The sequence below is a fragment of the Barbatula barbatula genome (assembly GCF_947034865.1).
Source record: "Barbatula barbatula genome assembly, chromosome: 11".
In the NCBI taxonomy this organism is placed as follows: domain Eukaryota; kingdom Metazoa; phylum Chordata; class Actinopteri; order Cypriniformes; family Nemacheilidae; genus Barbatula; species Barbatula barbatula.
In genome coordinates, this window is record NC_136774.1 from 16376936 (window position 1) to 16401506 (window position 24571).

General features: G+C 39.9%; 1 protein-coding gene across 1 annotated transcript in view; it reads left to right on the forward strand.

The window, feature by feature from the left end:
* Positions 1-8427: 8427 nt before the first annotated feature.
* nol4la (nucleolar protein 4-like a) overlaps positions 8428-24571 on the forward strand; it is a gene marked incomplete at its 5' end in the record, with an annotated part of 34681 nt that continues 18537 nt past the window's right edge. The window contains 2 exons of the mRNA XM_079468510.1: positions 8428-8769; positions 20495-20647. Of these exons, the coding sequence (XP_079324636.1) occupies positions 8428-8769; positions 20495-20647 (495 nt within the window). The remainder of the gene's footprint in view (positions 8770-20494; positions 20648-24571) is intronic.

Sequence of the window (24571 nt, forward strand, 5' to 3'; positions counted from 1 at the left end):
AGCACACAAACCACCTTTTGAAAATACAAAAGTGTTGCATTTCTTTCTGTTAATAAACCTGTTGCTCAAACCTTTATAGGCATCTCTAACACCACGTGGCACAGTTACTTCCTGTTACAAAATAGCCCTGCAGCTTTAAATGTGGTGCATAGTGTATAGAATTCCTTGTTAGCCAACCCTTAGAGTGACCTCTATTGGACATGTACGATCATTACAACAACTATCAGAAGATCTCATTTCCATACTCATTCAAATGTCAGACTTCCTGAAAGATCAAAATCAGTTATTTAAAATATTTAATCTGTTTTTCTTTTGTGCTCTAGTCATCATACCATTATGCTCTACCAGGAGTCAAACACATATATATACACAAATCTCCAAGGCACTGACCTTGAGTTGCCATGGTAACCCCTCTGCGCTACATCAAGCTTCACTTAAGTGAGCAAGCATGCATATAGAGACTTAAACATGTGCATGTCAAGTAACTTTAACACATGGCAGAGCAATCCAATTCTCAGGAGATTGTAAGATGCTAAAAGTTTGTAATTTGCTTATCTATTAAGGAATGTCTCTCATCATCATGTGCATTTGCCTCTCAATATTGAGGTCCACTAATGGGGCTCGACAAATTTCCAAAGGGGTTCTAAGATTACTTCAAATTACTTAAAATAAGCTACCCCTTCACTCTGATGCCCTCTATAAGACAATGTTGGTCTCTTAAGACACCAGACCCCTGTTTTTTACCCCGAACTTGATTTAACCAGGACCATACAATATTCATTACCATAAGGGGGGAACAATAATTTTGTGTATTATGAACCACTTTAACATTAGCTACAGGGTGTGCAATAATCTCAGTTCTCACAGACTATTCAATTTTGCATGTATTACTACCAAGGGGAAATATTCTATTCTATATAAATAAATAAATATAAATAGCAAAAATTAGTTAGGTAGTTTTTTTTATCTAAATATACATCATTCCAGTTATGCCAAGGTCTAGAATATTTCATTGTGTATACATTTTATAATTGTGGAGATTGCAGGGGTGTGAAGTGGGATTTTATGTAAGAAAATACATTGCTTTGATACATGTTCATCATTTTGGTTCTAAAGGAAATTGTGATGATGTTGTTCACATGGGAGTAAAGCATATGTCACAGTTCATTCATAGTTGGATCCATATCCATGTATGGGTTGTTCCAGACCAGTAGATAAAAATATGTGAGTATATTTTTAGTTAACAAAAGTCTATGTCAATTAACTAAACTCATATACTGCTAAACAGAGTGGGTCATACAAACTATATTTGCTACTCAAGCTCATATGAGCGTCGTCAAGACGACAAAGTTGATCCTTAAACATTTTTAAGATACTTACCACAAATGCATTGAGGAAAAATCCAAAAAGCTATAAAAATGACAACATAAATCAAATGGGTAATACTATAAGCATAAATATCTATATATCTATAATAGTAATATGTTTGTATGTTTTTGTTAGTCAACCCACAGAATGCACACAGGTGTATTAATAAACAAACATGATGCATCTTTATTAATTAACATTTGTATCTATAAGGAGTTCAAGCCTGTCCCATTAGCTGAGACCTCCCTCTTTCTCCATCTTCTCTGTTTCTATCCTGTTCACTGCTCATTTCCTGTTACTTGGTTACCGGTTGCTTCGAACTGCTTGGGCCAATTGCGTTGCCATGGTGACCATGCCCATTCTGCCGTCTCCGAACAGCCTCTTGTCTCTCCTGTCCTGACATTCCCCACTGCCCCAAGCCTGCATGCCTAGGCCCAGGCCCACCCTATACACTGATATTACATGATGCTGTCTGCACGTGTTTGTGTGACTGCCCTCTCACTGTTTCTCTGTTTGTGTTACAAATAGACTGGCCACCTACTACGAGCAGCAATTTAACACCCGCTGAAGAATTTTCTTGTGAAAAGACATAGTGAGTTTGAGTCCAGGATTGTGAACACCCGAATTAAAGGCACACTACGGTACTGAAAATAAACAAAGTAAATAGTTCTGAATAGAAATCCAGATGAAAAAAACACAATTTCACCACCCATACCGCATTTTGAATACATGTTATGTAAATATATCTTTAAAATATGTGATGCTTAGGTTTCTTTTCTGGAAAAGAAAAATGAATAAATGTATTGCTCATATCTATTTCATTAAAGCTTTAAAACATAGGCATAATGCAATGTGTCAGGTTAAATCAAGAGTGCAGGTCCAATGTTGACCTTTAGGTGGCAGCAGTGAACAGATCGTCAGTCAACTCATCATCAGCCATCAACAGGAAAATATTAATGCTCTTCGTCAGCATTTCAACTTCATCTGATTCAGCACTTCCCATACATTCTATCGCAATTTTTCTGCCTTCTTCCCCCAATCACTTTCATTTAGCTGCGGTCTCTTAAGATTAGCAAAATATGTTTTTTGAGAATAAAAACAAACAACGCATCCGATATGAGAGAGAATACATAAGCACACAAGGCTTTTTCTTATAAACGCTCACATGTCCATTAAGTCAGAGTACATCCCACAAAAGAACCAGGATGAGCTTGACACTAATCACTACAGTGCAAGTGAGTCATGTGATCCTCTAAGAGACCTGAAAAGGGGAGAGATTGCTTCTCTATGGCTTGCTTCCCTCCTCCAGTCCTAAATGATAGGGTTATATAGACGATGGCTGAATGTTCATCATTGTCTTCCTGTAATGGGGGAAGGAAGATTATTAAGGTGGGGGAGGGGGTTAATTATGAAGCGAGAGGCTTATTAACAATGTGAAATGATAAACCTCCTTATTCCACAAATACACACACGCATTTACACCCACCCACTGCTCCCTCCACCCCTTCATGGCACCAGCTGATCCTGATGTAATTCGGGCCACAGGGTGTTCCGGCACCAATCAAAAGGGCAAAGGTCAAGAGAGTCAAAAGGTCCTAATGGAAGAGAAGAGAGATGCACACATTCAGTTAACTTTACAGACTAGTGCCTATAAGGTATTTACTGGTAAACACACCAATACTTGATTTTCCTATAGTTAGTTTCTATAGAATTCTGAATTTATTTAGTAAAGAGAGAGAGAGAGAGAGAGAGAGAGAGAAATAAACGAAAACAGAGGTAAAGGAGAACATAAGAGAAGAAAGACCTTTTAATGGAGAGAAATCAAGGAATAAAAGGGAGAGAGATTACTGGAGGAAAAAGTAGCTGTCTTTTTCTAAGCTAAATTCCAAGCTAATACGCAGCTTTAGTTACACCCACCCTGAGCTGGCAAATATAAGCAACAGAGTGCACACACACACATTCAAAACACCAGCCTCCTCTGCACTGGCAGAGTAATCCCCTCTCCTCCATTCACTTCTGCACACGCATGCGCTCAATGTGAGTGAGATACATTCTTTGTTGCTGTAATAGAAACCTGCTGGATAAACACTGTTGTGGTGGCCAAAGTGAAGTGAGAAACACAGAAAAGCAACGACACAGGAACATGTGCGCATAGAAACATGCACACAAGGACTAAATATAAGCACTTCCTTCAGTGTGTTTAATCGGACCCATAGGACATAGAAATGTTAGAGTAAACTCTGCATGGAGCCTACCGGCCCGCATGTTTAATGCTAGATTAATGCTAGAAAGCTGATCTGCTAATTTAAAAATAATGCTTGGTGAGTAAATTATGACAGAAATGTCATTTTTGGGTGTACATCCCTGTAAATGTGTGTAACATAGGCTACCACCACAGTCACAATGGTTAATACAAATTCAAATACAATGCAGAGATTCACAGAAATGTTTGTTTTTTCAAACTATCACAGCATCATATTTGAAGGGTCATTATCCTTAATTACTTCTACTTAGTTATCTTGAGCTTGATATAGTTATTAATTAGCCTAACTTTATTAATTAACTTTAAATTCGTTTTGCAATTAAAGATAAGTGTTAACAGTTGCACACACCTTGTGATATTCTTACATTATTTATTTATTTAAATAGGCTTCGGCTTTTTCAAGACCAATAAACAAAGAATCTCACTTCTGCTATTTCTCTGTTTCAGTAAACCATACCAGTGGTACAGGGAAAACACTCAATTACAGATCCCAGATAAACAGCACTAATAAAAGATTTCTCTTTTGAGAAGAAAATACATGAAACAACAAGAATTAATTCAAATACACAACCAGTATATTCCCCCCAAAATCAATTGAATCTAAATTTGGTCTTGCCTTCTGATGTTAATTGCTTTTTAATAACTTTGCAAACTGAAGGGGGGGGGGGGGGCACATCTGGGACAGATATACAGGGTGCTGCTAATCAAGAGGTGGGATTTAGAGCTGTCAATCAAACATTTTATTGCCACTTAGAAGTCAATTTAGAATGGTGCGGAGAAAATGTACACATTTAACATGACAGGATCCCACTTTGTGTTTAAGAGAACATCAAAGGTACAAATCTGTCATCTTTATTCATTACACCTAAGAGAATTCCAGAATTCTATTCCAGATCAAGGAAAATGTTGTACAGCTCCGAACAGGTTCCAGGACTGAAAGAAGATTCTGGAGCTGTAAGAGTGGAGTGAGGCAATGCAGTCTGGATGGGGCAGATACAGGCGGCCTGTTCTGCTTCTTCAGCTGCTGGAGCTGAGCTGCTGTCATAGCAACAGCAGCCGACATCACCAGCAGTCCCAGCATGGTCCTCGACACAGCCCCGGAGCACTCACACTACTGACAAAAGAAGAGAGCACGTTCACATACCAGCAGTCATATATGGACATTCACAATACAACCACGTTGACACACTGTAAAATAATGTGTTAAAAATTATTAGCAGGCCATATAAAAGATGGAATCTGACATAAGAGGAAACAAAACACTTTACTAAATGGCCAAATGACAAGCATGCCAACATTGTAAGATAGCAAAAACATATGGTTCCATCGAAGAATTATGAGAGCGCACACATATTAAAGGGAAATAATGGGAGTCTGATGTTTTATATAAAAATATATGGGCATCTTAATAACTACGGTGTTTCTGCAACTATGCTTTAAAGATACTAGGTTCCATCATTTATATTTTGAGAAAATATATTGGATATATAGATTCATTATGCAAGGCCGGTACCAAGGTGTCCACACCAAAAGGGCACCCCTTCCAGAGAAACACAGAACTTCATGCAAAACAATAAACTCCCCATGGGTTTGCATCTCCATCTCAGACAACATACAACAATGAATGATGATTACCAACTCACATCTTTAAATCAGTTCCCTTCTCCCCCTCTCCTCTTTGTCTCCATCTTAACTCAGAGCACTTCAAAGCTCACCCATGAACTGGATTTGACAAATACCTTATATGATACCTGACTATCCTATATAAAAAAAGAATCTTCATATGCATGTTTGGTATCATTTGAAATGTCTGAATGAAGTGCGAATGATACAAGGGTTTCATTTCCACAGCAGTAGAGCAGATCATAAGCTATAGGTTTGAAGGTTTCAAGATATTCTGATCAATGTTGAGGGTGTATCTTCATGTAAATGAGCATTTGTGGCCTGATCAAATCCAGCACAGAGTTCTTTACAATGCAAAGTGTTTTTGTGTGGAGGAAGGGCATTCTGGTCTGGGTATTTAAGGAAAGCTTGCAAAATGTTCAGGGGGATTGATGAACCCATGGTGCTGGTGCCTAATAAGTTACTCTGAAAAAGATATGAATTACTAGTTACTAATTATATATTCAATCGTGTAATCAGATTACTGTGCAAATTACTCTCTCAAAAAAGTATTTAATTACTCATTACTAATTACTTTCTAAATCCTGTATCAACCGATTAGCAAAGGGATTCAAGGATAGACATGAAACTGCTCTTTTAAAGTGGTATTATTAACTGACAAAAGTATTACAAATGTGAGAATTAAACTTTAAAGCACAGATTTCAATATTAGACTTTGAGTTTTAATGTCAATTTCACTATTGCCCACATATTACAGACGGTATTTAGTTAAACTACACCAGAAGTAACTGTAATTAAATTAAAGAAAAATAAGAGTAATCCCTAAATTTTCTTTTTCTAGGGAAAAGTAATTAAATTACAGTAACTACTTAGTAAATTAAACCATGTTGTCAGTTATGCATGTTAGACTCGTAGACTAATCTCTTTTGTTTTTGTATTCTCTGCATTGATTCTGTAATAGGCATGAAATAAATACCTGACTAATAGTTTTCATGTTTGAATTCATTCTGCATTATTCTAAATCTGTAAAAACCTTCTTATATTATGAATTTGGTATAAGAATTTCCCATTACACCCTTGTTACCGCAAATCCCCGTTGAGGTGACAGATTAGAATCCCGGTTGAGAATTCCAGAGATCTAGCTGACAATTTGACATTACTTTACGTGTACTAAGACCTTAATGGCTAATAACGTGAATTTACCTGTAGAACAGCAAAAGTGTTGTCTGACCAATCATATTATTCTAAGTGTATAGGAAACTATAGCAGAATTATGAAATGCTATAGAAGGTAAGATTGGTCTATCTATCTCTGTGGAGTGGTCATGACCTCAGGCTAGAAATAATTGTTGCTTGGTGACCATAAAGGTAGGTTTTAGTAGTGAGTTGCGGGTGGTGCAGCCATCTAAAACGCAAGTGGCCTCTGGCAGTGACCAAGACGAGTTTGTGACCGTGAGATCTGCGTATATCTGCGCCGCGACATCAGGATGAATCTAGTTCTAGAAGTGAACATAGTTTAGTGTAAAGGAAAAATCAAACCAAATTTCACGATTATGATCAAACATAATAATCAGAATACAAATAAAATCATTCAACAAGGGTTTTCCATTTTATCTTTTGGTGTCTGACAATACTGCGCAACGTTAAATGTTAACAAAAACAACCCAGAGCGCCGGAAAAACAGAACGCAGGTATGCCTTAATGTGTTGCTTCGCCATGTCACTGGACTCCGACTGTGGTTGGTGGTTCTTCTTCTTCAGTCTCATTTTTCACCACCTTACAATTATGTTGTCCTGAATGTGACAAAACTTCACACTTTTACACATATATATTCAAGACAGTGTATTGTTAAAGTGAGTTGTCAACAGTGCGCTCAGCTCAACCTAAACACTGCTGAGGTAAATAAACAGATTCCCTCTACATAAAGAAATAAAATTATGAAGATAAAGAAAATTAAATTTTCTGGCATCTATCATTATAGAGGTTTGAGGGAGTAGATCATAACATCAAAAGGGCACAAAACATCATGGTTAATGCACATAATACACATAACATAAATTCCATTTTAGCCTAGCCTATGTGAAGTTTTAAATATAATAATCTATTAAATGCCTTTGACATTAAATCTCTACCAAAAACATGCTTTGTGTAAAAATGTGCGTTATTGTATTCAAAGCATATTTGTCTTAACAATCTTTGATTACCCAATATAATGCATTAAAACGATGCGACATTTACTTTATGTGTGATTGGTAAAATTGTTTTATTTATAAAATTGTATTGCGGCAGCTGCTGCGCTTGTCCGCTTTGTAACCACTGCGTCCACGCGCTGCACCGTCTACTTCCTGAAAAGAAAAATAACACTTCATCACGTCAGTTTTTTATATTTTACGCCCCTCCATACGTTTTTGCAATCAAAGAGATGTTAAATGTTTAGGATTACAACCTAGAAATTTTAATTTGGGACGGTCTCTAGCGTGGCAGTGCGCTTGCTCTTTTCAGCGCTGCACGCGCAGGTCCGATTCAAACAGGTGGAAAGACTGGGACCGTCCTAGCGCGTGACGGGGACTCGTGAACGCACTCTATTGTACACAGGGATCTTTGTTGGCATACCTCGTTATAAATAAATAATTTGAATCATTTTTGCGAACAATATTTCGCCTTTTGACATCGACAGGCTCGTGCCGTATCCCATACTAGAACGTCGCCTCAGCCAGGTCGTTTTCAAAGTGCGACGATCAACTCCATTATGCAGAGATTTATTTATTTCACTGGACACATAGCCTTCCTATTTTTTTAATCTCCGGAATCGGCCATCGATGTTTTTTCCACTTACACAGGTTCTCGAGCCGTTTACGCACAGGTGGGAGATACCCGCTTGGTAGGACAGCCCCCTCTCTCAGTTCCTCAGCGGATGATGTGTGCAAGTGACATTTGCCGTTGCGGTTTGGGACAGTAGGCGAGGCGTCTCTGCAAACAGGTGTGCGGCTGCCCGAAACAGGCACACAAACGACTTTTTACGCTTGTTTAGCGGAGCTGGACATCCAGCACCGGTGTCGAAGCCAACGTCCTCGTAGCGGGACAGGGAGAGGAGGGGGAGTCTTCTATCATTTTCAGTTAGCTTTCTAGTTGCATTCGTTTCCGAACAGGGGCACGGCTCACAAAGGGGAAGGAATGGCAACTAAGAAACCATGCGCGGATTTAACGAAAAGGAGCCGAAGTCCCGTCGTGCTGGAGGCAGAGATGTTCAGCGAATTTCAGGACTGGTGTCTCCGGACTTACGGGGACTCGGGTAAAACAAAGACTGTGACCCGCAGAAAATACAACAAAATTATGCAGACCCTGCAACATAACGAAGACACTGACGGCGTGTATGTCGACAACAGCCACATCAATGCCAAATTCAAATTCTGGGTGAAGTCCAAAGGGTTTCAGGTCGGCAGCAACATCTTAGGCGAGCACAACAAGAAAGAGACATCGGGGAAGCCCGTCCTGTACGTCCCTGTCAAGTCTACGGTAAGTGTTTTTTGCTTGTGCCGACAGTCGTGTGTGGTAGATGTGTATGAGCACTCTAAGTTAACTGTCTCTTGTGAGACGTAAACTCCCAAAACGGTTCTACCAATATATTGAACAGTACCCTCACACGGTTGATTTAATACAAAGAATGCGCGCAATCCACATTGCTGTGCGCAACTTTTCAATCTTACACCTCTCTGTCACCGAGGGTTGACCGAGCATTTCATCCCTCACCCCAACCGGGCAGAACAGTCTTACTCTGAGAGCTGGCTGCCATAGCAACGCCTGTGCCTCGCAGCAATAACGGCGGTGTAGTAATGGTATCTCGCCCGAGACGCACCGCCTGACGAATAAGCATGACGTTGTCCTGCTGACGGGATGGCAAAGAATATCGCAACGTGACCCGTTTCCATCCCAGCAAGTAACAGTAATGTTGATTGAGACAACGTGGTACACAGCGCAGTTTTCACTGTTCGCATCGTGACTGGGCGATGACAGGCGGATGCCCGCGTATGGTGAGCTGGTGTACCCAATTATTGGGAATGCCGTGGTGCACGCGCAAAAGGAAATTTTGCCCGAGGGACCGGGGATGTGATGCACGTTTAAACACAAATGATCGATGTTTTGTGAAATGTGTTGTATGATAGCTGTTCCCTTGTTCTGGAATGGGTGTTTGAGGGACTTTGCTCTTGGACCACTTGAGGGTCTCGCGCACCATCCTCCTCATGTGGGCATATCAGGCGCTGACATTCTTTCGCGCTTCGCTATTAATGTATCATTAGAGCCATAACCCGTTCATTTGAGAAAAAATACACATTTATTGTAAGTATAAGGTGAAATCGTCTTTTATTTGAAAATGTGTCTCCTACGCTGTATTCATTTATTATATTCTGGAGAGGACGAGCACTTGCATTGTTCTGTGCCGGATGAGGGCGGAGCGGACGGTTGGTACCCGTTGCTCTGGTAACCTACCTGTTCTGCTCCAGAATGCTCGCACATCCCAGGACTATGACAGAATCCACCATGATAAAGACAAGCAGAACAGAATCAGTGTTGTATTTCATTAGCGATCAGTTGGATGCCCCAAAAATCTGCACAACGAAGATTCGTCATGATGTTACAATTTTATATGCATAATAAGCATTGGTCATGAAGATCTGGGGGCGAATTTAAAGATCCAGTTTGTGGCCAGTAATAGTTTTGTTAACAATTCCTTCTGGAGAGAAATAATCACGACCTATAAACATAAGGCTTTTAGAAACAATATGTGCTGTTTAAATAAAATCATGCAAATGTGACTGTATTTATTGTACAGTAAAGGCTGAGATATACGTGCTGGAGACATTAGGTGGTCTTTTCTAACGCTTGTGCATAATGCCGTTGTTCAGAGTGTCAGGAACAGACACCATTTTGAGTGTTGCCCTCAAGGGGTCCCACCAACAGACCTTTGTCTGCAAGGCAGGAGGGACTGACTCCCCAGAGACTGGCACACCTCAGTTAAAGAAAAATAAGCATGTAAATTAAGAACAAGGGTGACAAAACTGTTTTTAATGGCTGTTCGTACCTGTTACGTATTCATATTAAATCCTTGTGTTGTTTGATTATTTGAAAACAGGATCAGCACTCATGACAGCAGGAACCACCGTTTGAATCTCCTGATCACTTTGTACAAAAAATTACATTCATTTTACATTTTCCTTCTTTTTTTAAACAACCAAAGCTAAATTAGTGTTGATTAATCCTTGTTAGCAGATAATTGCTATGCAACCGTTTGGCAGCTCCTAACAGGCAGCTCCCAGTGAGATTTTAATTCATAAGACTGTGTTAAAAAGAAATGAGGCAGAACTCTGAACATAGTAACAACTCTTACCACACTTGACAGTCCACACAGAAGTGTGGTCTTAACCACCCAAATGACATACATTGAGCCTGTGGCCATAAACTATCCCGTACTGAAATCAAGATAGATGTCACTGTGAAGTTCATGAAGCATTAAAAAATAACTTAAATATGCCCCTCTCCCGAAGACACACACATACATGTCTCTGAGGACATGTATCAGGCTGATCTCAGGTCTGTACACACTGGCTTTCACAATCATAATTTAAAAGCTCCCTAATGTCCACATTTGTTATATTGTTCAGCAATCATCTGGAGCCTCTCTGCGTCCTAATAAGGCCTCCTGTCACTTTATGACACAAACTACATTTATGCATTTGGCAGACGCTACTTTCATTGCATTATCTTATAAATTTCTTGTTTCTAAGCATGTGCAATCCCCTGGGATCGAACCCACGACCTTGGCATTGTCAAGACCATGCTACAGGAAAGCTGTACAGTACATCGCTCAAACGATCTGTCAGTCACACAGATAACCACATTTGTCATGTGTAAGAGGTTATCAGATCTACGGCCATATATAGGGAGAGCAGGGCTAGTTTGTCACAAGTGCTAAAGGTTTTCGGTTCAATTACACATTTTAATAAAGTTTTGTGGATTGGGCCACTGTGTTTTCAGGACAATGGGCTTATTCATGTTAAATGTTCAGATTGTTAAGATGTAATAACATATATGTAATAATCATAGTTTGAATGAACTGAAATATGGAACATGTCAGCTTTCACACAAAGGGCAATGAATTTAAACTGATGTCACTTCCTCTAATACCAACCCTGCAGAGCCCCTCGCGAATCAGCGTGACACAACCGTCCAAAAACAAGGAAGTGTAACCATCCAGGCACACAAACACATTGAGGGAGCGATGTTCACATCAGCGTTATTATCTCATTAAGGATTAAACAGTAGGGGATGCTCCCCAACCTGCTCTATATACGCAAATTAGACAACAAACAAAGACAGAACAAACAATACAGAGCCAAATAGGTAGAGGAACTGAGTCAACCAGGGACCCTTTTACAGTAATAAGATACAGACAAAGTGTGGCACAAAAATCTCTATGGTTCCACTCTGATTTGTGCATGTCATAAACAATAAATCAACTGTAAATCAGTCTGGTTTTTAATATACAATATTTAATGATAGGACAGCGTATTATGCAAACATATTTAAACCTAGAATCGTACAGTAGGTGTGTTTCTATGTGCATATTTTATTAAAATTTTAATTTATAAAAAATGTTCAGCCCATACTTCCTGCTTCTTGGTGTGTGTGAGAGAGAGACACAGAGCTATTTTTGTGTGGAGAGATAGTGTATGGGAGACTATGTCTCTTATCAGTCACTCACCCTCTGTCTCTCTCTATCATCAGCAATAAACACAAAATTGACTTCATCCAGGGTGCTCCCTGCCTGCTCCCATCTCAACATTCTCCTATCCGTCCGCCTTTTACCCTCCCAAGTGTGTCTCAACTGTCTTTTCTTTCACCTACCCCTGGGTACCATGGCTACAGGGTGCCATGTTGTGGGTTGAAACGGCAGTGCAGTGAGGGATGCGGTTTAGTTAAGGAGGGCCTCTCTGATGCAGCTGCTCCATGGGTGTGCCAAGTTTCAGTTTATGGGGGCGAGGAGGAGGGAGAAAGATGAAGCAAGGGGCTGCTCCGGGCTGGTGGTGGAGTGTATGTTTGTGTGTATGTTGGTGGGGTATCCTGTCTGGTTTTAAGAGAGAGTTAGGGGAAGAACAGACGGGAAGTGCTGACTATTTTACAGTTTGGTGAAAATGAGGCGAATTTATCTTAATGTGCATGACAATTTGTAAAATAGTCGTAAATACTTCAGTTTAGAGATGGGATGGAGAGAGAAGATAAGTGTGTTTGTTAAGGGAACTGTGTTATACTGTCAGTGCTGACTGTGCTCACAGCTTACATATCATTTATAAAGCTATTAAATATGTATCTGTTGTGTCACAGACCCACTGTAGACTTTGTTTTTATGAGAGTGGTGCTGAATTCAGCTGCAGGGCATCACAAGCTCGCTCTGCTCTGTGTCTGTCAAACTCTTTCTCTGTATCACTTTAGTATTCTCACTCTCTCTCTTGATCCTCTTTTTACTCTTTCTGTTTGTTGCTTTAGCTCTCTCTCTCTGTCTCTCTCTCTCTCTCTCTCTCTCTCTCTCTCTCTCTCTCTCTCTCTCTCCCTCTCACTTAGGGGGTGTAACTTCATTTATCACCTGTTATGTCCTGTGGCTAACATTGGGAGCAAAAACACACTCACACAATCATACAATCTGATACCCGTTTGCGACCACTCCGAGTTCAATAAGTGTTTGTGTGTGTGTGTGTAAAACTCCTTTGACATACAGTTTACATCAAAAACACTTCCCTCATCTCCTTACCTTTCCACATTAGTTTTCCCCCTTCATCTGAAGTGGATTTTTTCCAAACTGCTGAAGAGTCCAGCGTGAGGGAGACTTTTTTTAATGATTTTCCTTATTAAAAGGGCAAAGGAGAAGAAAGAATGCTGCAAGATTTTAAGTGAGGGAAATGATTGCTTTCTGTTGCTATGCCAACGGAAACAGAAATATCCTCATCGCCTTGTATGTGGCAGTGTGGGGGTTTAGTCTGCGTTCTGCGGTACAGGCCCATGGCGAGAGAACCTTGAGCATGTTCATACTCTCTGAGCTGTTGAAATGTTCTGGTCAAGCATTCGAAACTCACTCATCTGTCATATCTCCTGAAGGATGATGGGTAGATACAAAAGCAAACAGTTCTTTCCGAAAATCTTTGGTGTCTTACATCATACCTGTAACCTAATGCATCATATCTGTTGAAATGGTTGGATATCCGATGAGTGAATTTTGGGACCAGTAAACAAAAGGAGTAGTCTCTAGATATTTTGAAATGCCAGGATGATATTTTTTGTGGTGACACGCTAGTGTCCCCATATATATTCATGTGTAAAATGTAATTTAAAATTAACCATCCCATCTAAATAATCCAACTGATATTGTATCATAAGGGTAAAATATCATTAACATATATATAGAAAAATGCTCAAGAGAGGCTGTCTCTCACTGGTCTCAAAAACACGCAAAATGACAGCTATAACAGGAGTACACAAATAGCCACACACTCAAACAAGAGAAAGGAGGACTTTAACTGTAGCAAACCACTTCTCCATTCCATTATTAGCATATAGCTGAGAAAAGACTGGCAACAATCTCATTAACTGATTAATTAGTGAGCGTATCTGCAAAAAGGGTTCCACACAGACCGTCCCCCGGCTCCCCCTCCAAACCCAAAGACACATGCCACCTCTGCCTCAACAGTGGCCTTTTATCTACCAGCCATTTGCATGAATGCTAACAGTTTTGCATGATGCATTTGCAATAGCAGGATACAACATGAAAATCCCACTGACAGGACAGTCCTGTCACACTGGTGGCATGCAACATAGTCCAGCAACAGTTTCCACACACACAAACATTCTAGATCTCATATTGTTTATTTGCATAGGATCATAAATATTACACAATTTTGGTAAAATACTTCCTTCTGTCCCAGTGTAATGTGACTATAAGCTATTTTTAGTTTGATCTGCCCCAAAAGTGTAAACACTGCTTTTGTGGTGCCTATTAAAGCAAGACTGACCTAACCAATTAGCTGGGTTAGTTGGGGTGGGAATATCTTTTTTCTTTTACCAATAGCAGATGGGAAAAGTGGGAAACCTGTTGAAAATGTCATCTTATTTTAATTTTGTTTGGCGACCCTAGCCACAAATCCCATAAGCTTTGTTCACTGTCCAATCTCATGAAGTTTAGGCAAAACTCAATAGCTAAAAGCTTTTGTTTATTAAGGATTTGTTTACCTACTTATGTCAATAACAACACAACATGTATATAAATGCATAAATGACACACTTATATTAGTTTATCTGTTATCCCTCCACCACCAAATCCACTTTTAATTTCTATTATTTAATATTAAACTTATAATTCAATTATAATAAAAATCTTTGTTAAGCAGTCTAGTGGGGAATTTAGGGCTCGACCTATGTGGGCCCTACAACACGGGCAGCAACTCATGTGTTTACCTTTTTCTCAAGAATCATATGAAAATGTGAACTTATTAAACGCCAATTTGTGTAATTACTTTAGGTGAAATATTGAATGACCAAAGTTAAATGCTGCTCAGTTAGAGCTGCACATTTACACGCTGCTTCAGGCCTTTGCAGTTTAAACTAAATGTTGCTTTGTTTGATTTAAAGTTTGTGTAATTAGAAATCATATCAGAAAAACATTAGTGCCTAGATTTATCAAGAACTGTTCTGATTACAAACATGCACAGACACACACGCACGCACGCACGCACACACACACACACACACTCTGTCTGATTGACCCACTTCAGTTTTGGAATTGAAAGTCAGACGTTTCCTACTTTGAAATTGGTGTTTGACTCAGTAGTAGTTAATCTGATCCGGTATCTCTAATCTCACATTATTTAATACATTTGCATCCACATTCACATTTTGTTGATATGCCTGATCCTATTATTCTCCTGGACAGCCAGGAATCTGTAGATCCATAAGAAGGATTGTATAAATGTAGTTTGTGAGGTTTGCACGTGGTTATGTATGTGATCACATGCATGAGTGTGCGTTTAGGGCCCATGTATATTGGCTAAATGTATTTATTTTTGTGTGTACTATATGTTTGTGTGTGTGTGTTAAGAGAGGGTCGAGGATGGTGCTGCTCTGGTGTGCCTCCCCTTGGCTCCTTCTCTCTGTTGCCATGGAGAGACTGTTCTCCTCTCCCATAGGAGAAGAAATTAACACCATTTTTAACTGGCTCCAGGGCCTTCCCCCTACCAGAGAGAAAGAAAGCTCCTACAAATACACACACACACCTACACAGATTTCCACACACAGACACAGTCCCAGTACATATCCCTGAGCGGCACAGAGAAGACATGTGTGTACGTATATGTGTGTTTGTGAGCGAATAAAAGCCTCCATCTCTATTCTGGGAGGATGCAGCTTTGGGACAAAAGAGTGTCTCACTCCATCAACCCCTCCTTACATCCTCCCTCCCTACCCTCTATGCCACTCTCTCTCTCTCTCTCTCTTTTTCTCTCCTTTGTAATTAACTGCTGCAGTCTCTCATTAGCGTTGCGATCCTGTCCGGTTGTCTCACTGTCTGCACCCCCTCCCCATCCCACGATTACACCATGACACAGGGGTCACAAGCAGACACCTCAGAGCATGCACAAAACTATTCTATACCAATATGCAAACAAGTATCTTGTTTCCTGTTGTTTGGCTTAAGCAACCACATCTATATATTTAGTAATGAATCAATATGGTTTCAGCAATTGGTTCTAAGACAGCATGATAGAGGCCAAAGGCCTGTGTGTGGTTATAGGCTAACGCAGGTGACAGTTAATGATCAGTTGTGTGCCTGGATAACGCAAGCACTGGGAGTAGATGGAGCTGGGATGAGCATCGCCCAGACGTGAAGCTGAACGCATTCGACACACCCTGTCAAAGAGAGGGAGAGAGAGAGAGGTACAACGAGGAGCTGAATAAGAGGGAGGGTCAGAAATGAGGAACGAGTGAGAAGTAGCAATAGACAGGCGTAATGTGGATTTAATAGCGGGGCATTGTGAACTTATAGTGGCAGGGAGACAGAGACAATTTGTGGAGGGGGGTTGCACTAAAAAGGAAGGAGACGTGGAGAGAGGAGAGCAACAGAGGGATTACACCTCATCCTTCTTTCCTTGACCTTCACATGCACAAATTCCCGCACAGTTTCCTGCACCCTAACCTCCTCTAAATCCCAGCTTCATGCTGAGAGAAGGTGCATCAACGATATATGGGTCCACACCTGGTGCTGGCCTCCCGGGACATTAAGAAGCGACCTGTTATCAGATTTGTGCCGAGCTGATCTGAATCTGCAGTATCGTTAAAACAGTTCCTCTCTCTGTCTCTCACACACAAACATAAGTGGCTCCTCCACTGTAATACAAATATCACCCCCCACCCCGTTTTTCCCTCCAGCGCTTTATCACTTTAATGTGTTATGGCAGCTTTAACACACAAGCCAATTCATAATTATACTGTTGGATATTAAGTGTTTAGGTGTCTGAGATCATACACCACTCGAGCCACTATCACTCCTATATAATTAGCGGTGCCTCAAAAAGCAGACGTCACAATTACAATTGCGATTACACTTCATATTGTCGCCCCAAACTATTTCTAAAATGTACATGAATGATATCTCAAATTGTAAGGCTTGAAAACAAGAGGTGAGATCTGACTTATGATTTTCACTATACTTACAGAATGTGAACATTACAGCCATATGCAGTATAACAACATCTGTCTAAAGCGAATAACATCAGCTCTGTTCCAAACACTGATCATTTGAGTGACTCATCTGTGTATTTGTCACTGTCATCGCTTGCAATGTCCAGCTTGCTTCACATTTGATTGCACTGCTCGAGTCTATCTGTTCTCCCTCATCATTGTAAATATTTGCTAGGGCTCCTTTTTTTCTGCCGGCCCATGCATGCATGTGTGTGCGAGTGTGACCCAGCTGCCTCCTTTCTAATGCCACCTCCTTTCACTGGCCCTGTGTGTACGACTCTTCACTGTGAAATGTGTGTGTGCGCACGACTGCCAGAGGGGGTGGGGGGTCGGGGGTGGACGCTTGCCGAATCAGCCCCTCCAGTCTCCTAGCAACAGAGCTGTTTGGAGCGGGACGGGTGAGAGAGAGGGAAAGAAAGGCCGAGAAAAGCAGAGTGAAAAAGAATAGAATAGAGAATAGAAAATGGGGATCGAAAAAAATATGCCACATCTGTAAAATGCAAAGGCATGCCAGGTCTAGAGAAAAGAGAGATGGAAGGGAAAGAGAGGGATGGAAACAGAGATACACTGTGGTGGAGTTTCACAAGGGAAATACTGATTGCGACTGTTGACTATTCACAGATCTTCTTAAAAATGATGAGAGAATGATGAAATCGTGCACTTTTAGGCCCAGCAACGACTGCTTACATGCACACACTCTAGTTCAACTCTACAGCGGTTTAATGATTAAACACTTGCATTCAGTTCAAACACACATGCTGTTCCTACATGTCAGGAACAGAGAGCCGATTCAACCTGAGAATTTAAACACTGTGCTTTTGTGCTTTGAGGAAGAGTAAGAGAGGTGTGTACATTTGATCTGAAGGACTGAAGCTAAAACATTCACAGTCTATCTGTGTCTGTGAGTCATGCCGTACTTGCTGCCACAACGGATTGCTGCCACATCGGATTAGTAATGGTCCCGCGTTTATTTAGTTAAGCAAGGCTTCTGAAATAGTTATCACTTTTATTGCACATTGGTCGCAAAATTAGGGAAATTGTGGCATGCAATAACATTTTGGTATAATGATGGCTAACCAACTGTATAACTGACTGTCGTCCTTGGCTACAGATTTGATATAGCTGTGCTAGGTCTCATTTTGCCTGCTTTGTTTTCCTTAAAGGTCCAGTGTATGAAATCTATTGACATCTAGCAGTGAGATTGTGAATTTTATGTACGTTCATTTACAAATTTGATAAGGCACCAACATTATAAATAAAAAAATTTACCTCTCGCTTTAAATCTGGGATTTATTTTTGCACCTTTGTAACCAGCATTACTCCATACTGTTAACAAACTAATAATAATATAATATTTTTGCCATGTCACACCATAGAACACATGTGCGGTTTATTTGTCACCTACCCATTAACATCGATACAGTTTCAGGGTTTGGTTAGGCCATTTAAGATTAGGCTGAGCAGATCGCCTTGGTCCTGATGGCCTAGTTTATTCACCCACACAAGTCTGTCCCACACTGTAATGCGCCCTCAGATTGGGGAAAGAGGGGGGTTGTGGAGGAAATGTTTGTGTCTGTGATCGCATGTGTGAAAGCAACCAGATAGGAACAATCAAGCTGAGATGGAGATGTTTGTAGGACAGAGAGAGTCAAGCCACAAGGCTCAAATAAGCACTGGCTACCGCCACAGATTTCTCAGAGGAATGGAAGCAGCCCGCATCTTGTGTCCTAGAGGGATGTTTCTGGAAAATTCTCTGGTGGGCAAAGAGACAGAGCGGGTTCTATCTCTATTGTAGATGCGGCATGGCTTAGGAAAATGAGGTTTGTGCATGTTTGACTGATCATGGCATAATAAGAGTGATAATTATGACGAGAGGAAGGGAGCGCATGCACGAGCCGGGCGGCTGGAGAGGGCCTGGATTAAAGCGAGTCCGCTCGGTGTGCTGGTTTTAGTTGCCATGGCAACCTTCATTACCTGGCACTTGGGAAAGGGGGAGCGAGAGAAAGGGAATATGGAGCGGGACAGGAGAAGAAAAGAATGAAGGGATGGAAAGAGGTAAAGGATTATCCTAGAAAAGGCTATAGAGAAATAAAATGTGGAGAAATGAAAAAAACTACATTTTGGCCCTCTGGGTATCAAAAAAAGGAATTAATAGTATAAGAATGAGAGAGAGGATGATAAGAGGAAGGACATTGTCTACAGCTTCCTCGCACACACACATATACACACACCTGCTGCCCACATTAAACTAGAAACAAATACAAACTAACTTCATTTGTCTACATTATAGAATCTGAAAGAAAAAAGCAATAACCTAAACCAAAATGTCTCTAGTATAGATGTGTGAATTATTTGTGAAATATAAAGGAGTTTAAATTGAAGTGTGTAATTTCTTTAATGGTCTAATATTTTCTTTTATCATCATTCAATGTGCTTTCAACTGTAGGCCAATTATTGGATTTCCTTAAAAATGGTAAACACTGTGACATTAGCAAAACATTGCTCTGTTTGTGCATTCCAACAAGCCAGACACAGCAACATTAAGTCAGCCAGTCATCTGAGTTTAGGGTGAGGTTGTCTGTTTGTCAACCAATAGCAGAAAGTTTTGCCATTTTGTTTAGTGTTTCTTGTGATCTTTGAGTGAACTTAGACAGGAAACTTTATTTAAGACAAAGACAAAGGCCAGGTGTCATTTGGGCCCGGAAAAATACGGCAGGTGTCACATGACCTGCTGGCCCACACACCTGCCTTAGAATGCTGGTGGTTGCCATAACAACGGGGTCAGCCTTATGGAAAGCAGGGTTGAAGGTGCCAGTGGTGGGAGGTGGGGCTGGTCATGTATGTCTGTGGCAAAGAAAGCAGTTATTTTTAAAATGCTGCAGGAAAGCGTTTTACAACCACACTCTTATTTCCATCTCACACACACAAATCTTAACGGAAGAAATATTCTTTACAAAACCACTTGAGCTGTGGATGACTTAATATTAGATTCAGATCAATGAAAGTCTGAATGATACACTACACTGAGAGACTCACTTAGCCGTATACACAGTCACAATAACCCCAGTGGTGATACTCAAAAAACCCTGCAGCAATAGACGCATCCAAGGAGCTGTTTAGGCGACTGAGATCAGCATATATGTGGAGTGTGTACCCCAGAACTAAGTTAATATGTGAACACTCAAAGCTATAAAAACATTCACCTATAAAGATTTCAGTGCCTTGTGACTCTGACTCCTGATTCGACCAAAGCAGACTGCAGTATACTGGTCAATGTTACTGACCTCATAGACACAGTATGAGGATGTTAACCCAGAGTTTACAAATTTGCATGAAGACCTGAAAATATAATAAAGTATGAACAGTAAAAGTATGAAAGATTGTTTTATTTGACTGCCCCCTAATGTAATATAATTCCGATCTGTCTCTTTCTCTCCTTCTAACTCTCGCTCTCTCAATCCAGTGTTCAGATGGTGGGGGAACCCAGGACAGCTCTTTGAAGCGGGTCGCTGTGGTGGAGGATTTTTTTGATATCATCTATGCCATGCACGTTGAGATGGGGGTGGATCCTGGTAGAGCGCCCAAACACGCCGGTCAGAAGAAGACTTACAAAGCGGTAAGACACAGCACTTGAGTCTACTACATAATTTATTTTTCAATTATGTACTTATACAAACTTAGACTAAACCATTTATCTTTTAAATTCAAGGAAATAGAAGTTTGGTTCATGGAACAAGAGGAGTTCATTGTTTGTTAGCATATAATATATCTGCTGAAAGATGTAGCATAAAGAAAAATCTATACTGTTGTTGTCATTAAATTTTTCTTTACAGCCACACAACCAACACTAAAATAGAACATTTGCATAGCTAACTGTAATGGGGACAGGCTGTTGCTAAGGCAACATCAGCCATCATGAAACACCTGTTGCACTGTTGGCCATTATAGACGCTAAACTTTAAATAATATACCATACATTACAGATTTATTGTGATGTATACCAGCGGCCAGCCTTTTCTGAATCACACCCAGCTATGTTTGTGAAAAACAAACCAACACTACATGAAATGTATTGAAACCTGAGCCCGTCTGACCCACCAATGTAAGTCAACATAAAACGTGAAAATAAACGAGTGACAGGAAGTGCTTTATGAGAGTTAAATAAACTTGTCTGGAGTACAAAATTGCATTGTATAAAATTACAGTTTATCCTTTCATGGCTCAGAACTCTTGTAGTGAGTTATCATGTTTCATTTAGGTGTCAAATTAGTTTCAGATGTTTCTTGTAAAAATAAATAGAATTACATACAGATTTCTCGGGTCAAAAATTGTATGAGTCTCCTTTTAATCTCATTGCTGTCTAGGAGAAACAAAACTTTTCTCACAATCCATCTTTGTTTTTTATTTAGTTCAAAAGTTGCACCCTGATGTGCTCTATAGAAGCTGATGATGTTCCCAATCATATCATCAGAACCAATCATATCATCAGAAGTCACAGACCGTAAAAACGACCATACAAGATTTTAAACTCTACCAATCTGGCCTAAACTGGAGTCACATTACATTACCCTATGTACATTTTTTCTCCTGTGCGAGCCTCTTTTCTCTCTCTCTCTCTCTCTCTCTCTCTCTCTCTCTCTCTCTCTCTCTCTCTCTCTCTCTCTCTCTTTGAATGTCTAAGGAATCAGTCATCTCTAAAACTTATGGGTGTCAGACAGTTTCACCATTTCTTCCTCTCCTCAAAACACCTCTTTCCAATTTCTTTGCCAAACTACTTACTCTTAACATTTACACCTACAATTTTATTCAGAGTAACTGACATACAGTCTAACACACAACAAAGACAGTCACACTAAATATATTAATTCTAACTTTTCAGAATATATCAAAATGTTATTTCATTAAATAACAATAAAATACTTAATTTGAATCAAATACTTACTGATGTCCACCAAAGCCTTTTAAAGCATTTTTTCCTCAAATTAGACACTTTGGTGGCTATTTAGAATATCCATTGGAGTAATGTTGTACTAGTGTTTGTCTTTATTAATGTGTTTAATTAGTGTTTGTCTTTTATAATCAGTTTAATCAACTAGTATTAAATTGTAGTAGTCCGGGAATATAGTCTGATACAAAAATATATACTCGGAGACCGAATTGTTTTTCAGTCGTTGAACATACACAGTGGGCTGTGTAAATACGATGTGCCGGTTGGTGGGTGTGGTAAATGTCCCACCCCAGTCCTTCACTGTGATTGGACAACGGGGTAAAAAAATGAGATTGACGAGCGCTGGTTTACGCAACCGGTAAAAATGTCACCGTGCTCAGCTCCTAGCAGGAAAATGCAGTGCTCCCATTGCAAACAGTTGAAAAAAAAGCAGGCCTTATTTAAGGATGCTTTGGTGGATGCAACATATAATGAGAAACGTGTGCATGGAATGCGAATGTTCACTGCGCGATTTGGCATACCGGAAGCGTGAGTGGATAAAATACAGGCTGCGTTCAGCCCCGACAAAACGTTTTATAAACGGAAAGGTGGTGCGGTTGAACACCATGGCTGTGTCCGAAATAGCCTCCTATAACCTAATATAGTGCACTTTTTGAAGGGACATCCATTTTGTAGTGGTGTCCGAAATTAAAGTGGACATTGTTGAGTGCAATCCCATAATGCACCGCAATAACGAGTATAACCAATGTACACTCAACGGTTTGACCACACCCATAATGCACCTTGAGGCACGCCCTATTTTCAATACAGGAATCATACAGATGAAAATTAATAATAAAACATTTTATTAGTTTCCGTGACAGATAACAGTCATGTATTTTACTGTTGATAGAGAAATTGGTACATAAACAGTCGTGCAGGAGCACTGCATGTCACAAAAAAGTATGTATTTACTATACATTGAGATATTTACATGTATGCATTCCTTAAACAAATAAAAAATATTGTACAAAATTAATGTTGGTTGTGAATGCGTTGTTTACACAAAGAAAATATTTATTATTTACACAAAACAATATTTATTTATTGTCTATTTATTTACACAATACAATATTTGTTGTGTGTCTATTACTTACACATAAAAATTACTGTTATTTAGGTAAAGATTATACTGCAAGTCCGAACTAAGCAACACTTTATGTCCGGCATTGACACAACACTTCTGGGGCACTAGTGTCCGAATTCATTGACTCGTTTTCATTCACTACTTCAAGTGGACTAATATAGGGAATAGTGAATGAGTGTATAGAGGGCTATTCTGGACACAGCCCATGTTGTGATGACGCAAGAGTTGAACTATGGCATCTGAGAAGGCCATTCTTTGTGTTCTTTTTAAAGAATCAGTATAAATGCATGTTTAATACCGCAAAATACATGTTTCATGTACAATGTAAAGCTAATGTAACATTAACATTGACCTTGCTTTGTTCTTAAATTGATCTTAATTTCAGCAGTTTATAAATTGATCTTAATTTCAGCAGTTTATTTACATTTCTGTTATATTCTGTTATGACAATCTTATTTATTGCTTAATTGTTATTTTAACTCACAGATAATCTCAAATTACATGATAATTTTCCTCAAGATCATTTTAAACAGGTGGCTTAACGGATACACTTTGTCAATTCAACTTTCTAATCACCTTTCATAAACAAATAATTATAAAACACAAATAAGTCTTAAACCAATTAATGACCTAAATTAAATTTCTTATTTATGTAAACGAAAAATTAACAGAAATTGTGTCGTTTTATGGACAAGGAAAGAACAGATGAGAACCCATAGTATGTAGGACTTTTAATGCAACCTGTCATTACATCACATGGCAAATCTCTTTACTGCCCTATTGAGAAGGCACTACAAGACGCCGCTGGTTTGCTGAACTTTTAGGAGTGTAGGAGAGCGTGAAAGTATGCCAGCGCAGATCCAGTGATAGTCCTGTAGACAAGCATTAGTGACTTGAATCTGATTCGGGCTTCTACTGGTTGCCAGTGGAGAAATAAAAGTGGTGTCACATGAGCCCTTTTGGGCTGTTGGAAGATGAGGCCTACTGCTGCATTCTGAACCAGCTGGAGTGGTTTGATAGCCTTTGCCGGAAGACCAGCAAGAAGAGCATTGCAGTTGTCCAACCTTGAGATCACCAGTGCCTGGACAAGGAGTTGTGCCACATGCTCAGTGAGGTAGGGTCTAACATTTCTAATGTTGAATAAGGCATATCGGCACGACCAAGCTGTCTTTACAATGTGATCATAGAAGGACAGCTGTTCATCAAATATGACTCCGAGGTTCCTGGCTGTGATTGTGGTATTGCCAAGTTGGATGGTGATATAGTATTCCACTGTGGGGTGTGCCGGAAACATGAGTAGTTCTGTCTTGGCAGGGTTCAGCTGGAGGTGATGATCTTTCATCCAAGCAAAGATGTCTTCTAGGCAGGCTGTAATGTGAGCTGCTACAGTGGTATCGTCTGGGTAAAATAAGATGTAAATCTGGGTGTCGTTAACATAACAGTGATAGGAGAAGCCGCATGCCTAT